The 15,770-nt window shown below is 35.6% G+C and overlaps 1 protein-coding gene across 1 annotated transcript in view; it reads left to right on the top strand.

Annotated features, from left to right (window-relative positions):
- The window catches only part of MED12L (mediator complex subunit 12-like), a 317,020-nt gene that overhangs the window by 244,259 nt on the left and 56,991 nt on the right, over positions 1-15,770 (top strand). The window contains exons 19-25 of the mRNA XM_012642930.1: positions 2,053-2,184; positions 6,569-6,796; positions 7,405-7,546; positions 9,613-9,733; positions 10,116-10,217; positions 10,935-11,048; positions 14,187-14,386. Of these exons, the coding sequence (XP_012498384.1) occupies positions 2,053-2,184; positions 6,569-6,796; positions 7,405-7,546; positions 9,613-9,733; positions 10,116-10,217; positions 10,935-11,048; positions 14,187-14,386 (1,039 nt within the window). The remainder of the gene's footprint in view (positions 1-2,052; positions 2,185-6,568; positions 6,797-7,404; positions 7,547-9,612; positions 9,734-10,115; positions 10,218-10,934; positions 11,049-14,186; positions 14,387-15,770) is intronic.

Raw genomic sequence — 15,770 nt, 5'->3', positions numbered from 1 at the left:
TTCCTCCTGGCTGAAAAGAATCATGGGGTTCTTTCATTTCATGTACCTTTTTTTAAAATAACCTAGCACATGTAATCAATTTATACTTTAGAGTGGCATCAATTTAACAGCAGCTCTTCTGGGGGAAAACAAAATGCTACCTTTTATGTGGATTGTATGTTAGGAAATAAAATCTGATAGTGAAATCTGATGTATCCCAAAAACTTTTAAAGATGTGAGAAAATATGCATCTTAGAATTAAGGAAATACAGAATTAATTACTAACCCTCAAATACCCTATAAGGCTTGAATTTTTAGTATTATTTTATAGATCAAAAAACTGAGACTCGGGCCTGTTAAATGAACTGTTTGAAGTGATGTACCTGACTCCACATGGCTAAAAAAAAGTCTTTCTATCTGGGAGCTCATTCGTGCTGTTTAATCTATACCCTGCTTTTTAAATAGTGTATGGAAACCCATTAGTTCTTCATGAAATAAACTTAATGAGTTGTAACAAGTAGGTTTTGTTTGTTTGTTGTGTTATTTTAAAACTGATTTTAGTATAATTTATTTTGGTATTTTAAATTTGTTATTATTCCTAAAATCATATTTGACATTAACTTTGTTATATTTTTACTCTATCATACATAGTAAGGATAAGTATTTCTCCCAAAACTATTATTATGGGTTTTTTTGTACTTATGTTAAAATGTAACATGTTTCTTAGCTCTGGCAAATCCAAGAAGTTGGGGGAACACTGACTGCTACAATGGGTACCTAACAAACTCTCAATAAATGCTTATTTACTTTAGTCAGAAAATAAGTCTCTGCTTTATAGGTTGTATCAGGATTTTTTGTACTTTATGTGGTTAACAGATTGATTCATTATTTCTTAATCATGTGACACTTTTGTTCTTATCGGCAGCTTCTTTGAGCTGTCAGGTGGCCCCATCCAGTGGTGTCAGTTCACGGGGACTGGGATACTACTTTGCCATTTCTTCGGGTTCCCCCTGTGATATCTGATTCCATTGTCTTTCCTGGTCTCAACACCCTAGGCTCTCTCCTGCTTTCCTCTGAATAGTGGAGAGAGGTCTGGTCCAGGATTCCAGAGACCTAAGTTCTCCTCTTGGTTCTGCTATGAACTAGGTCTTTGCCTTTGAGCAAGTCACATCATCTTTCTGCACCTCAGAGTCCTCTTTATGCAGTGAGGAAGGTGAACCAGATGATTCTAAAGCCCTTTTCACATTAATAATCTGAGTCACCTCTGATACCGTTAGTGTGGTGTCATGACTGAATCCTGTAATGAAATATAAGACGGTAGTGGAATCAGACTCACCGATAAATGGATGGACCACTAGTGTTTACTTCTGTGCTGTACGGACTTTTGTGGACAAAGAGGCCACAGTTCAGATTGGGGGAAAAATGGCACAGAATTGGAGTAGTAATGGTACTTCTGAACTAAAGGAGTTATAGAGAATGCCTCTAAAAGGAGATGGCTTTACCTTCTTACGTAAGGTAAACTTAAAATAAATTTGTTTCTAGTTTAGATAAATGGGGATTGTGACTCCAAACCATAAATTCATCAAGTTCATGCCAGAACCAGTTCATGTACTTGTAAATGGATTTCCCAGATTTACTAATTTGAAGAATTGCTCCTTTGCAAAGCAGTAAACTTGGAAATCTTGGCAAACTGACTCAATTTATGAAGGTTTTTTACTGAAGAGAGATTCTCTACTGCAACTTTCCTTTTTTGTCTCTGTCCCGGCAACTTAATCAGTGGATTCCTCCATATATACCTTTTATATGGAGGAACTTCTTTCATTGCTTTTGTTTCTTGTTGTCAGTGACACTTCTAAAGATTTTTTTCATATCTACTATTTCAATGTTTTAATAGAAAAAAACTGATATTGTATTCAGTTATTCACTATTTGCCATAATGTTTAGTTTCAACAATTTGATCTTTTTTTCTTACCCAAGTAAAACATGGACATGTTCTCATTCTAAAATAATCAAATGATAACATGTATATTAGCAAAACATGTGTCTTATTTCTTCATATATTTTTCTCCTCAGGTTGTGTGGTGTGGTAAAGCATGTTGTAAACCCCTCAGAATGTTCTTCCCCTGAAAGATGCATCTTAGCCTACCTCTATGATCTCTATGTGTCATGTAGCCACCTCAGAAGTAAATTTGGAGACCTCTTCAGGTGAGTAGAAGAAAAATCGGAAGAACAGAAATGGGATCATGCCTGTTGCTTGTTAGTGACCCCACCGATATTGTCACCCTTTTTAATCATGAAAACTAATTATATCTATTAGGCAGTAATTTTGATATACTCAAGATTTGCTTAAGCCAAATATTAAAATATGTAGTGACAATGAAAAATAGATCATTGTACAAATTTTAGCTCATAAACTTATCCAACTTTGACTAATTTTATTTCTTTAACGAATATTTTTTTAAGATTTTACATTCTCTACAAGTTTTATAGATTTTTAGGTAAGTCATACTAAAGTAGTGAATATTTGATGTATCTTTACATTTAAAATTTAAAATTCAAATTGAATCATAAACCTAATGGAAGTTTCGATAAAGCAGCTTTTTGTATTTTGCTGGATTTGTATCCCTCTTGGTTTTGATATCCCCATTTTCTGAGCTGTCTTTTTATGTTACTTTGATTAGCTCTAATATTCTCTAGGCATCATAACGTTGCAAAATTTTTCATTTCCTAGTAACTCATCGACGATTCTATGGCCCCCATTCATTCTTCTACAACTTTTCCAGATCTTTTTTACTTTTGCTCTTTTTTTTTTTTTAGAAAAATAATTTACTATTAGTAAATCACCTCTTCATGTGTTAAGTGTTTTAAAAAATGACCAGTACCCTTGTTGAGTAATTAAATCAATGTGCATTAAGTCAGGCAACCTGCTTTGTATTATACATTTTATTTGATTCAAATTTAACTTGATAAATACTATCCTATGTTTGCTAGTATAAAAAAATAACTGAATTAATTATAAAAAGATACTGCAAATTCTGCAGTTAACCTACTTTCTGTCTTGGACTTTAAATGCTATCATTATCAGGTCATCAATTTTATTCCTGCCAGTAAATCTTACCATTTAAGGAACACTGTAGTGTTTAATGAGCCAGAAAATTTTATTTCTAGAATTATTTTTATCTTCTCAATCCGTTTACCCAGAATTCATATTGAATTCCTTTTTACTGTAGTTATAACCTATCACAAATGACTATGTCTATTCAGCTATGATTGCAATTTTGAGATAAACTTAAGAGAAAATATTCCATATTTTGCACTTGTATTACCTCACTCGGAACATTCTTTCGGAGCTATCTGCAAGCTTGCTGCTTCTTTTGTCTCTCTGTTTCCTTGACCACCCTTTTTTAAATACCTTCCCTAACTCCTTTCATTCTTTGTATCACAACACTAACCCCACAGGTATTATAGGTGCCGAAAAGTAGATACTAGTATTATTTTGAGAAATTTTAGACTATTAATTATAGGCGGAAGGAGAGTGGGAGAAGGTACTAGTTGACAAAACAAATTTGGAATCCAGAGGGAGATAGGGAAACAGTGATCAATTATAGTTTTCTTTGCTCTCTCATACCTTGCATCCAGTTTGTTCATAAATCTGTGAGCTCTGCCTTCCAAGTTTATCTAGAATCTGATCACTCTTCACTGTCTGTATCACTGCCACCACGATTGTCTCTTGCTTGGACCGTTGCAGAGTCCTTCTGGTAGTCTCCCTGTTTGTACCCTTGACTCTTGAGCATATTCTCAACATATCAACTAAAGTTATCCTTTTAAAACAAGAATGACTCCAAGGTTTCCAGTGGCTTCCCATTTACTCAGAATAAAATTCAAAGTTCTTCTCTAGCCTTTAGGATCTATGGCATGCAATCTTCTCTTCTACCTCTCTCCCTCTGCTTACTCCGTTCTGGTTATTCAGACCCCCTAACTGGTCCTCAAACACTCTAAGCACACTCCCACCTCTTATCTTGCTTGTGATACTGTTCCACAGGCCTTTGCATGCTCATTCTCACAGTTCATTCATGACTCTGCCTCCCTGACCATCCCATTTTAAGTAGCATCTCTGCTTACTCTAAGCACCTTTCTTAGAATATCTTGAAATCATGAATCTGTTTGTAGTTTGGGATTAAGAAAAAAAAAAGACAAATGAAAGCTACATATGCAGAGAGATATCCATTAATATACTAATAAAACAATGTTAATAAATTTTATCTGAAACACCTTAAAGTTGTGTGAAAGGACTATTTGGGGGAAGTACAATACTGAGCACGTCTATGATTGATGGAGCTTCTGCTATATGCCAAGCACTGTGCTGGTTATTTCCATCAAGATCTTTAATTCTCACATCAACCCCAGGAAATAGAAATGATTTTCCCTATCAACAAAGATCGTTCCTTATTGTGAGTTAATAAGTGATGAAGCCTATATTTAAACAAGTCATTTTGGCTTCTAGGTATGTGTTGCTTTCATTACTCTACCAGGTTTTTTTGATATATGCAGTTTCAGAAGGAAAATTTTAGTTATTAGCTGAATTCCATATGTGCCTGCAGCAGAGAGTGGTAAGAATTATAAAGGGATCTAGATAGCAGCTAAATTTTTATTAAAACATAAAAGTTCATCTAGCAAGAGTGTAATGAGACAGGAAGCCTAGAAATGAAGTGTGAGGAGACTTGACTGTCAGCCACAGAGTTCATAGAAATTATGTGATCCATGCTGGAGGTAGCAGAGAGCCAACTCTGGAGAAGTCTGCATTCTGAAAGAAAGGGGAGGGCAAATCTTATTAAAACATTAAAAAGGGTAAGCAGAATTCTTTAGGTTTCTAAAGACTGACATGGATAGATGGCAGAATTAAGTGAGAAGTTGAATGAAAAAGAGGTAATGCTTTACAATGTGCCAAAGTCTGTTTCGTTAGACACTCCAGGGGTTCTGGGAGGTGGAGGAAACCAGGGGTGTGATATTAAGGAGGGAAATAGAAAAGAGCAAAGTTTGTTTTTCTTTCATTTTTAGTGAGAAAGTGAAACAAATTATGAACTCTTGCTAAGTGAAAATGAATGTAAAGTTGAGTAGAAAGTGTGACAAGAGTAAGACGGGAAACGAGATGTTTACAAGAACCAGCAACCTTGTAATGCCCCTAGTTTTGGAAATGTCACTACTCCAAATTGCAAGCTTATATACTTGATCGATAGCCAACAATTTTTTACATAAGTTGTCTGCAAAGATGGGAAATGTAGATTGAAATTACTGCCATTTACTGGGTGACTTTAGTCCTCTTTGTTAGACCAGTGCTTCAAGCATCGTTTGGCACAAGATTTATCTGGGTGATCTTGTTAAACATACAGATTCAGTACATCTGCACTGAGGCCCAGGAATCTCCCTCTTTAACAGATACCCTAAAAGTGATTCTGAACTAGGAGGGCCACATGTTGGTAAACATCGAATTGAACAATGTCTGTTAAAACTGTTTACCATGCAACTGTTTAAGGTAGTGAGTCTATATGCCTTTTCATTTTTTGAGGGACTCATTCCTGGTTACTGTTTATATAGGTAGTTAAGAATACAGAGTAAAAAAAATAAAAAACAAATTAAAAAGCCATATATCACCTTGACCACAAATGTGTTGCCAAAAAGTTAATCTAAAAAACAGACTTTCTGCTGCATAAAAGAGCTCTTGAATAGGGAAGCTGAATGTTGCTTGTGGATTTGCTATTTACAGCAAGTATGAATAGCTAAGTTTATATGGAATCTGAGCTTTGAAGTCAGATCATCCTCAGTCTTATCTACAGGGCAGGACTGGAGGAGATCATTCTAATTCCCTTTGTACTTCTAATACTCTCTATCTGATTCAGATGTAACTCATGGAAACATGAACTATTTTCTTATAGACCAGGCTCTTATAAATCTCCTAATGCTGAGAAACACACATGGTAAGTTTTTAGGACTGACATAGCAGTTTCTTCACTGGCATAGAATTTGTGTATTATCCACATCCCCCTTCTAGAATGTAAGCTTTCTAAAGTCAGGGAATGTGCCCCTCTTTGACAGCTGTGCCTCAGTGTCTAGAATAGCCACGGCACATGAACTTCCCCTGGATACCTAGAAGGAATAGTTTTGCAGGATGTATAATTAGGACCAAAACACTGAATTTTCCTGATGTGTAATTGAATCCATTTTTATTTTTAAGTAATAATACTTTCCAAACACTGTTAAGAGACAATTGTTGGAATCCTTAATAAATTCTTTGATTCTTAGAGCATGTAAAAGGTAGAAAAGATTTAGAAAGTAATTAAAATTAGTAACCAAATGACTTGTTTCTGTTTTGTTCTTCTACCGATTCAGCAACTATTTATTGAGCTAATACTACATTCCAGGTACTTTGACCAGTAGTGATTAGTAAGAAGTTGAAATTAAAAACTAATATCGTGAATTTTCTCTAGGAATGCATTACAGTTGCTGCCATTTAATATGTGTTAAGTGAAGTAGTTTCTCAGTTATTCTAGTTTTTTTTTTTCTTTTTTAACTTTCCTTCTTGTAACCTCAGTAGTGCCTGTTCAAAAGTAAAGCAAACCATATATAATAATGTGATGCCTGCAAATTCTAACTTGCGATGGGATCCAGACTTCATGATGGATTTTATCGAGAATCCCTCAGCCCGTAGCATCAACTACTCGATGCTGGGCAAGATCCTCAGTGACAATGCGGCCAATCGCTACAGCTTTGTCTGCAATACACTCATGAATGTATGTATGGGCCATCAGGATGCTGGAAGGTGAGATGGGTTACCCTGGAATGCATGATTAACCAAAGAATTGTTGCCTTGGTGCTTGTTTGAAATAAAAATCTTTACTAACTCTGTGGGCTAATGTTTGGCTCACACACATTTGTTTTTTTTCATCTTCTTTTATTCCTAAATTTACCTTTGCTTTATCCTATAATATCCTAATCTGAGAGACAGTGCTTTTGGCTTATTGCTCAGGCATGAGATGTTTTCAATATGGTCTATAAGTATATGACCCATTTTCAAAATTTATAATACAAATAGTAAATGCCTATATTTTGGGAAAATATATATATATATATATTTCAGCCTACCTAAATTACCTAGTGGACTTATTCACAGAACTAAAACTATCCCAGTTCACATCTGTACTGATCATTATTTGTTGCTTAACAGCATAAATTGTCAGAAAACATTTGAACTTCTATCTTCTGTTTAAGGGTCTAAGTTATTTGACCAGTAGATATTTATGATATCCTTGAATCTAAGAAAATGAATGACTTGTTCAATGATAGTGAAATATGTGTTCATTTTGTATATCACGTGACTTTTTTTTTTTTTTTTAACGTTACTTTCTATGTTTTATTTTTCTTTTCCAGGATTAACGACATAGCCAATTTTTCCTCTGAGCTGACGGCTTGCTGCACTGTTCTCAGTTCTGAATGGCTGGGGGTTCTGAAGGCTCTTTGTTGTTCTTCCAATCATGTGTGGGGGTTTAATGATGTACTTTGCACTGTAGATGTAAGTTTTCTTTTTCATTTAAAAACTGTGCAATTAAATATTTAGTTAATGGGTAATTTTTTTTTATTGTTTAATTGACTCAACTGAAACATTGTAAAATATTTTTTCTTTCTCTGTCCAAAAGCAATAAACCACAGTGACTTTGCCAGGGATCAAATAAATGGAAAAAAATCAAAATAAATAGAATGGATAGCTTAATCAGTAGTAGAGATGCCAAGAGTTTCCTTGTTTCCTGAAATTTCCATTTAGCTCAGACTTCTTGCATAGGGATGATCTCTTCACAGCTGTTTGTTCTTAGTTTTTACCAAGCGTCGTGGGTTCTTCATAGCATAGGACGTAATTTAACTAAATCAGTTTACATTCTGAAAAGAACCACTTTTATATTTTGAGTGCAAGGTGCACTTTGAGAATATAGATTTTGTTTGGTTTCATAAGAATGCCCGGATCTACTTTTTTTTCTTTTTTTTTTAATTAAAATTTTTGCAGCATCACATGCTCTAGTGCCCATGTCTAGATTCAGTGTGTCCAGTCTTTCTTGATGATTATGTATGGCAGGTGATGAAGAGGTACCTCTTGTGTATATCACTGATCTCCCTACATACCGTGTTGCATCTATGATGTGTGAAGTTCTTAAAAATCTATCTTGATTCTTTATCTATGTGAGCCTGCTATTATCAGTAGTCTGTGTCATACATTAGTCTATGTTATGCATGGAAGAACTTTGTATATTTTTAAAGCTGCCCCTTGGTTGAGGGTTTACTGCCAAATTCTGGCTGTCTCAGGAATGGTTGGACAATCCTATCTCCATATCCCCATTCTGTGGGTACCTGTTAAGATTTTTTTTAAGAGACAAGGTCTTGTCACCCAGGCTGGAGTGCAGTGGCAGGATCATAGTTCATTGCAGCCTCACACTCCTGGGCTCAAGCAATCTTCCTGCTTTAGCCTCCTGAGTAGTTGGGACTATAGGTGCATGCCACCATGCCTGGCTGATTTTTCTTGCTTTGTGTAGATACAGGGTCTTACAATAGCCCAGGATGGTCTCGAACTCCTGTCCTTAAGTGATTCTTCAGCCTCGGCCTCCCAAACTGCTGGAAGTACAGGCCATAACATCTGGCCAATATTTTGTGTGTGTGTATGTGTGTGTGTGTGTGTGTGTGTATAAATAAATAAAACTGTGGCCTGCTTTTTCAGACAGAAAAGACCCAAATTTTTCTTTAACATAGTTCCTTAACCTAATGGTTGTTTTTTGTTACACTTCACCTTCTATTTCAGTCTGTTATCCGTAAAGTTGAAATTAATAATAGTATGGACCTCATGGTCTTGTGCTATTTAAACGAGATGATTTTTGCAAATTGCTCACCATAGTCCTTGGCATATAGTACAAATCAATATGAAAGTTGTTATTATAGAGCTGTTTTTCTTATTATTTTCTGCCAAAGTCTTGTGAGATCTGTAAAGGTAGAGATTTCACTGTGACTGAATTAATTCTACTCCTCTTTTCCCTTCTCCCTTCTCTTTCTTTTTAAATTTAGGAGTCAATTGGATACTTTCAAATTTGCTTTTAAAACTAATTTAATCATATTGTGGAATCCTTAGTAGTTATCCGTGAAAGGAACTTCAAAACATTAGTGAGGCCTGTTTTTCAACAAGGGGGAATCTCCTTGTTTATCTTTGCTTCCTAATGGTCTGATAAATGATCATATTATATTCTGCCAAAATGTTTTGATTATGCTACATCTCTTTGTGATTTCTTAATTTTGCATTTTTATTATTTTGTCTTTCAGTTGCATAGACACAAGTACAAGCCCAGTTTCTTCTGATAGCATCAGGATGTGGGCAAACATCATTCTTTGTCTTACAAACTAGAAATAGGTCTAGAAGATAATCATCATGATATGTTAATATCATGATAATGTTAATGATAATGATAAGTTATCATTTCCATTTATTGATTCCTGTTGGGATTTGAGATCTTATTGGTATTGCCTACATGCTCTTAGATATTAATCTTAGATATTACTTAAAAGGTTGTTAGGTATTAAAACCTGTCAATGTTTTTCTTGAAGGTGAGTGACCTTTCATTCCATGATTCATTAGCTACTTTCATTGCTATTCTGATAGCACGACAGTGTTTTTCCCTGGAGGACGTCGTGCAGCATGTTGCACTTCCCTCTCTCCTAGCAGCAGGTAAGGCGACGTCCTAGAACAGCACTCGTTATTTGATTGATGTCTTGGTGGAGTGGTTTTTAACTATTAAAACAGAGGGAAAGGAGTATTTGAGGGTATGTACACTGGGGATTGGTGTGGCGGTAAGATAGAGGTGGTAGAATTATAATAGTTGTTCTATACAGAGTAACATGGATCCCTGTGGAAAAGGTTGGAAACTCCTATTTCATTCCCTGTTTAAGGAAGTACTCAGGTTTCTAAGAAAAGTATAGCCAAGGCCTTACTTTCTTACTGTAGGGAGGACTGATTTATATGATTCCACAAAATTTAGCTTAGTAGGAAACCTGAAGGACTTGTTCTTGAATATGTTAGACAACTTGCTTTTCCTATCCTCCTCTCCCAGCTTGCGGAGATGCAGACGCCGAGCCCGGGGCAAGAATGACGTGCCGACTCCTGCTTCACCTCTTCCGAGCTCCCCAGGCCTGCTTCTTACCTCAAGCAACGGGTGAGCTGGCAGCTGACAAATCTCTGATAGTGTTTTCATTTGGAGCTGTAGGTTCTAAAATGACCGGCTATGCTGTCTCTTGTAATTTCCTTCCTGATTCTTGTGGGCTTGGCCTGGGGGTGATGGAGGCGTGAGATGATGCCATTGAGAGGGCTGTCAGCACCTTTCATTGAGGTAATATCAGGATGTATTGAGAAATATGAATCAAGAGTTAATGCACAATAAAAATACCTCTGCTCTTACACCAAGCCATGCTGGTGGGCAGCATAATCCTCTAATATACTGTGTATGTTGGTTCTGACCCACACCATGTCAGCTTAGGGCAATGGTGATTCATTTATTCCTTTACCAAGGTAAAGGTAAAAGGACTAAGTAAGAATTACAGTGGTGTTAGTGAAGTGTGTTTCTAAAGATCATTTCCATACAGATATGTATGTGTCGGTGTGAGAATCAGCACAAGTGTATGAAAGTCCTACTGATCTTATCGATACATCTCCCAGAGGAGCAAAGATATTGCTTTAATAATTAAAAAGAAAAGGTTAAGTAAGGAATACTGGCAGTGTTTCTTTGTGAATCTGTGAAGTATCAATTAAAGCAAGCTAATGGCAATTAAGTGCCCACAATCTAACAATGAAAGGCCTTGCTGACTGTAAATGATTACAAAATATTATTAATGATGGTGAGGAGACTATTAAAGGTCTTTTGTTGTTTTCACAGGCAAACCTTTCCCTGGAATAAGATCATCTTGTGATAGACACCTCTTAGCCGCTGCTCACAACAGCATTGAAGTGGGAGCTGTGTTTGCTGTTTTAAAAGCAATTATGATGCTTGGTAAGACTATCCTGGCCCTAAGCTTCTTGGTTAATCAACAGAAACGGAGGCAAAATCATTTGTGTTCAGGTTTAAATCTAATTAATATTATTGGAAGCATGGTTTTGTTTGTTTATCCTCCTAGAAAAATTAGTTGGCTTTCTCCCAGTCCAAGTGCAATCAGACCCTCTGAGCATTCTGTCCTTTACCTACAGTGATTCTGGGGGAATTTCGGTATGACACAGAAATGTGGTGGTTTAATTGTATAATGTCTTACTCTGATGCAAAATAGGTCCTCAGGCCCACAGCGTTGTTTTACCTTCATTCGCTGGCAGAAACCACACCTCGTGAGGGACAGGGTTGACTTGGCGATGTAACTAAAGGTTTAAATTTCATCCAGATTATATTCTAGGATCAGAACACCAGAAAACCTGGGTCTTAATCTTAGTGTTTCTGCTTCTGGTTGTGACCCTTAACAAGTTTTTATCCTTCTATGTTAATTTTTTCATGAATCAGGCAATAATTACAATGATATCGATATTATTGATAAAGTGATATTAGCTGTCACAATAATTTTTTTGCTTAATTCATAATGTCCAAGATATCCTTTACAACATTGTTTGTGTATATTCTCCTGGAATAGTAGCACCGCCTTTCTGTTCATTTAAAGTGTAATACCTTAAAATATTATTCTATAAACCATAAAGAATTTGAATAGTTAGGAAGTCTTGAATTCAGATTGCCTAATTCCAATTTTGGGTACCTTCTTTTGTTCTTGACTAAATAATAGTTAACCTCTTATGGTCCGAAGGAGCTACCTTTGATTAGAACAGAAATTACTGAGTGGATAGGAATTGTTTCAGATGAGTCTTAAAGAACATACTTGAGGAGATAACTCTGTCCTGCTCGAGAAATGTTACTTGGTGATGATGAGGATGGATAACAGAATTTTCACAAAATAAACTATTGAAAGTTCACCTACAAGAAAGGAATTATAATGTAATATGTTATTATATAATAATATACTAAATATATACTATACTGTATACTAAATATACTAAATATATTATTATATAATATCACATTATATATAATATCATATGTGTGCGTGTGTGCTTTTGAAAAACCCATGAATTTTGTAATAAAAAGGAAAAGTTGAGCCACATCAAGGGCCACAGCCTCTCCTCTGAGCTTAGGAGCTTGGAGATTTATGTAGCCAACATTAAATGCTCATTTCAGTGAGTAAAATTCTCTCCTGTGATGACATTTGAAGGGAAAGACAGCTGGTCAGTTCTACTTAATAAATAAATGTTGGGACCATGAAGATAGGGACTGACTTTTTTCCTGTGGTATTTCTAATGCTCATCAGAGAACCAGTAGAGTAGGTTTTCAATAAAGTTTTGTTGAAAGTGTGAGTCTGTAAGTGACAGCTATTTTTATGGCAGAAACCTAGATGAGCGCCTTCTAGACACCTAGACAGTGGCCCTTGATTTGTATGACCGTTCTGATTCGAAGTAAAATCTGCCACCTCTTTAAGTACGCAAATAACGTGGAGAGTTCCTCAGGTCTGAGTAGTCAGTCGAAGGTCAGTAGAGCCTCAGGTGGGCACTGAACACTCAAGTTATTCTGTTGTCTATACAATAGCAGAAGGTTCTGGCACAGTCTCCCAGACCTTCTCTTGTCATCCTAACATCTAAACTAAATGAAGATGTAGTCTGAGACTGGCAGAGGTGTTTTTTTCTTACTTTTTGTTTTTGCAGAAGTTTTAATTAATCTACCTCATCATGTTCTAATCAGTGTCCTCTCAATTCCTATCCACCAGGATGTATTTTGAGTTAGGGAGATTGGACAGTTATCTCGAATTTAGTTTCTAATTTCTATAGTAGTTTAATTTGTGTGTAGAGATACTTATTTATATCTCCTAAGGGAGAAAGGATACCGACTTTTGGTACTTTTTAGAATTTGATATTTCCTTCAGCCTCTGAAGAGCTCTGTTAAATTAACTCCTGTGGGTAAAGTGAAGTTAGTGCTCTTTGTGTTTGTATTTTAATGAGAAATATGATATATGAATGAATTATTTATTTCTCCCCTCCTCTTAAGATTTTATAAGTATATATTCATTAAGCCATTCTGATTGTTGAAATTTTTTTCAGCAGAGTTAAAAATTTTTCTTGCTTGAACTGTGGGCTTAAAAGACTTTCTGCACTAACCTGGGCTTGGTTTTGCTCACTTATTGTAGGCAGTGAAGGCTTCATCTAAAATCATTCGTTGGTTCCAGGAAACTTCTTGTCAAAGCTTATTATGATAGTGTGGACAAATAGGCAAAAGTTTAAAGGCTCTGCTGTGATTTGGCAATCCTTTTTACAAAATTGTATCACTCTCTTTTAAAATGTGACCGTTATTTGTCTTTCGTGGCTAAAGAAGATTTCTTATTTCTAGCTATTCAAACATTCTGTTCAGTTTTTCCCCTAGAACTTTGTTATGAGGAAAACACTTTCCTTAGCTTCATTTCACTGAGTATATTAGAGATTTATCAGGTAAGGTTTTCTAATTTGGATGTTACAGAGAGGAAGGTAAAAGACATGGGTTATTCAATGAATGCCCTACTTTTCAGGGCTTCCTTAGTATGCATTGCCCTTTTCCATTCCCAGGGAAATAAATCTCTCTTGTCAAGAAGTTGATAGTAAGGTGGGCTAAGGCAAAACTTTTCTCTTGACCTATGGATAGAAAATAAGTCATTGTAAGAGAAGAAATGGAAAAGGGACATCTAGAAGGGTGAGTAACCCATTTTTTCCTTGTCTATAAGTCAAACGAATTTGAATACATTCATGCTTGAGACATTGGTGGAATGAATCAATGTTCTGTGATTATTAAGTGTGATTCATAATGGCCTTTCCAAGTTTGAAAATATATTTAATTCTGTAAACAAAATAAAGAATGAGTCCTGAACTTGCTTTTTTCCATGTCTGATAGAAACTTCTCTGGATTCTTGCATTTATTTTCTTGATCCATTCTCTCTATTGCTGAACAACTGGCTATGCATTAATAATAATACCATTCACATATTTTAAATCCCCAAGAGCTAGTCTCGTTTGCCTCTCAAATATTTGACAATAATTTGAACTTCTGTGATTTTGCTTTTATGATTCTGTTATTTAGGAGATGCCAAAATTGGCAGTAACAATGTCAGCTCTTTAAAGAATGATGACTTCACCATGAGAGGTTTACGACGTGATGGGAATGCTGATGATATCTGGACTGCCGCACAAAATTCAAAAGCCTGTGGGAAAAGTATTTCCATAGAAACTGCTAACTTAAGAGAATATGCTAGATATGTACTGAGGACTATCTGTCAACAGGTATTCTTTTGATTTAATTTGCTTTTTACTTTTAATATGTAACTTCTTTTGGAGTGAGCTCCTCACTATTTAGGAAACTTGTATATAGGTGGTCCTTTTTTCTCTTGCTAACTTTATTTTGAAACAATTTCAAATTTGCTGAAAAGTTGCATAAATTATTTAAAAAAAAAAACAAAAAAAAACCTCCAGTATGTATCTTCTACACAGATTGACTGATGTTTTACATTTTGCTACATGTGCTTTGTAATTCTATTTGTTTGGATGAATGTGGGTCATATACCTGTTTTTTTTCCTGAAAAATTTAAGAGTATGTGGCATATTTTATTCTTCTTTATGTTTGAGTGCTTCATTATTTATTTCATAAAATAACCAAAAGACAGTTACTAAAAATCAGAAAATTTAGCACTGGTACAGCAATTTTTTCTTATTTATAGCCCACAGTCTGATTTTGTTAATTGTCCCAATAATACTGGATTTGTCTGAGCTTTCCTGTAGACTAGCTTCAGATTATGCATCCCTGGCCAAGATACTACAGAAGTAATGTGTTCTTTCAGGTAATCACATCTGAAGTTACTTGATGTCCATTTGCACCTCATTGGTGATGTTAATTTTGATCAAACTGTCTCCATTGTGTAGTTTCAAGATTTTCCCACTGTATAGTTACGATTTTTCCCCTTGCAATTAATAAACAATCTCTGGGGAGACACTTTGAGACTGCAAATTTCCTGCTCCTTATCAAATACCCCCAGCCCTCATAAGCATCCATTTGATTCTTATCCAAACTAGTCTTTACTATGATGATTGCAAAATGGTGATTTTTTTTTTTTTCCAAACTCCTCCTCCTCTCCCTCTACAGTATCAGTTTTTGTTATGTTTTAGGGAAGAGCTTACCCTTCTCCCCTATTTATTTATTGATTATCTCATATGGCTTATAAGATAACTGTCCTTAGTTATTATCATGTTCCAATTGTCCCATATTTGTCTAGCCGAATCTCTTCATCATCTTGTACTTTCTCTGCCCTAGGCCTAGAATCACCCATTCCCGTAAGGAACCCTGGTACAGAATGGTACTTAGAAACAATATCTGGGTACTTTGTATGCTCATTGCTATGGGGTGTCATTACTTCTAGGACCTTTCAGCAGACAGAGCTAGGAAAAAAATACACTCATACTTATGAGTGAGTGTGTGTCTGTGTGTAAAATTATGGGTTCATACTGATGTCTTCAATTCCAATCCAACCCCCCAAAGTTGTTCTTTGTTTTCCCCCATGCCACATTAATATCACCTTCTTTCACAGTAAGAACCCTGAGTCCCAATGACGTCAACCCATTTATTCATTTGTTTAATTCTACAATACATCTGAAATAGCTTTAGAATGGTTAC

The sequence above is a fragment of the Propithecus coquereli genome, unplaced genomic scaffold (assembly GCF_000956105.1).
Source record: "Propithecus coquereli isolate 6110/MARCELLA unplaced genomic scaffold, Pcoq_1.0 Scaffold19, whole genome shotgun sequence".
In the NCBI taxonomy this organism is placed as follows: domain Eukaryota; kingdom Metazoa; phylum Chordata; class Mammalia; order Primates; family Indriidae; genus Propithecus; species Propithecus coquereli.
This window is presented reverse-complemented; position numbering and strand designations above follow the sequence as displayed.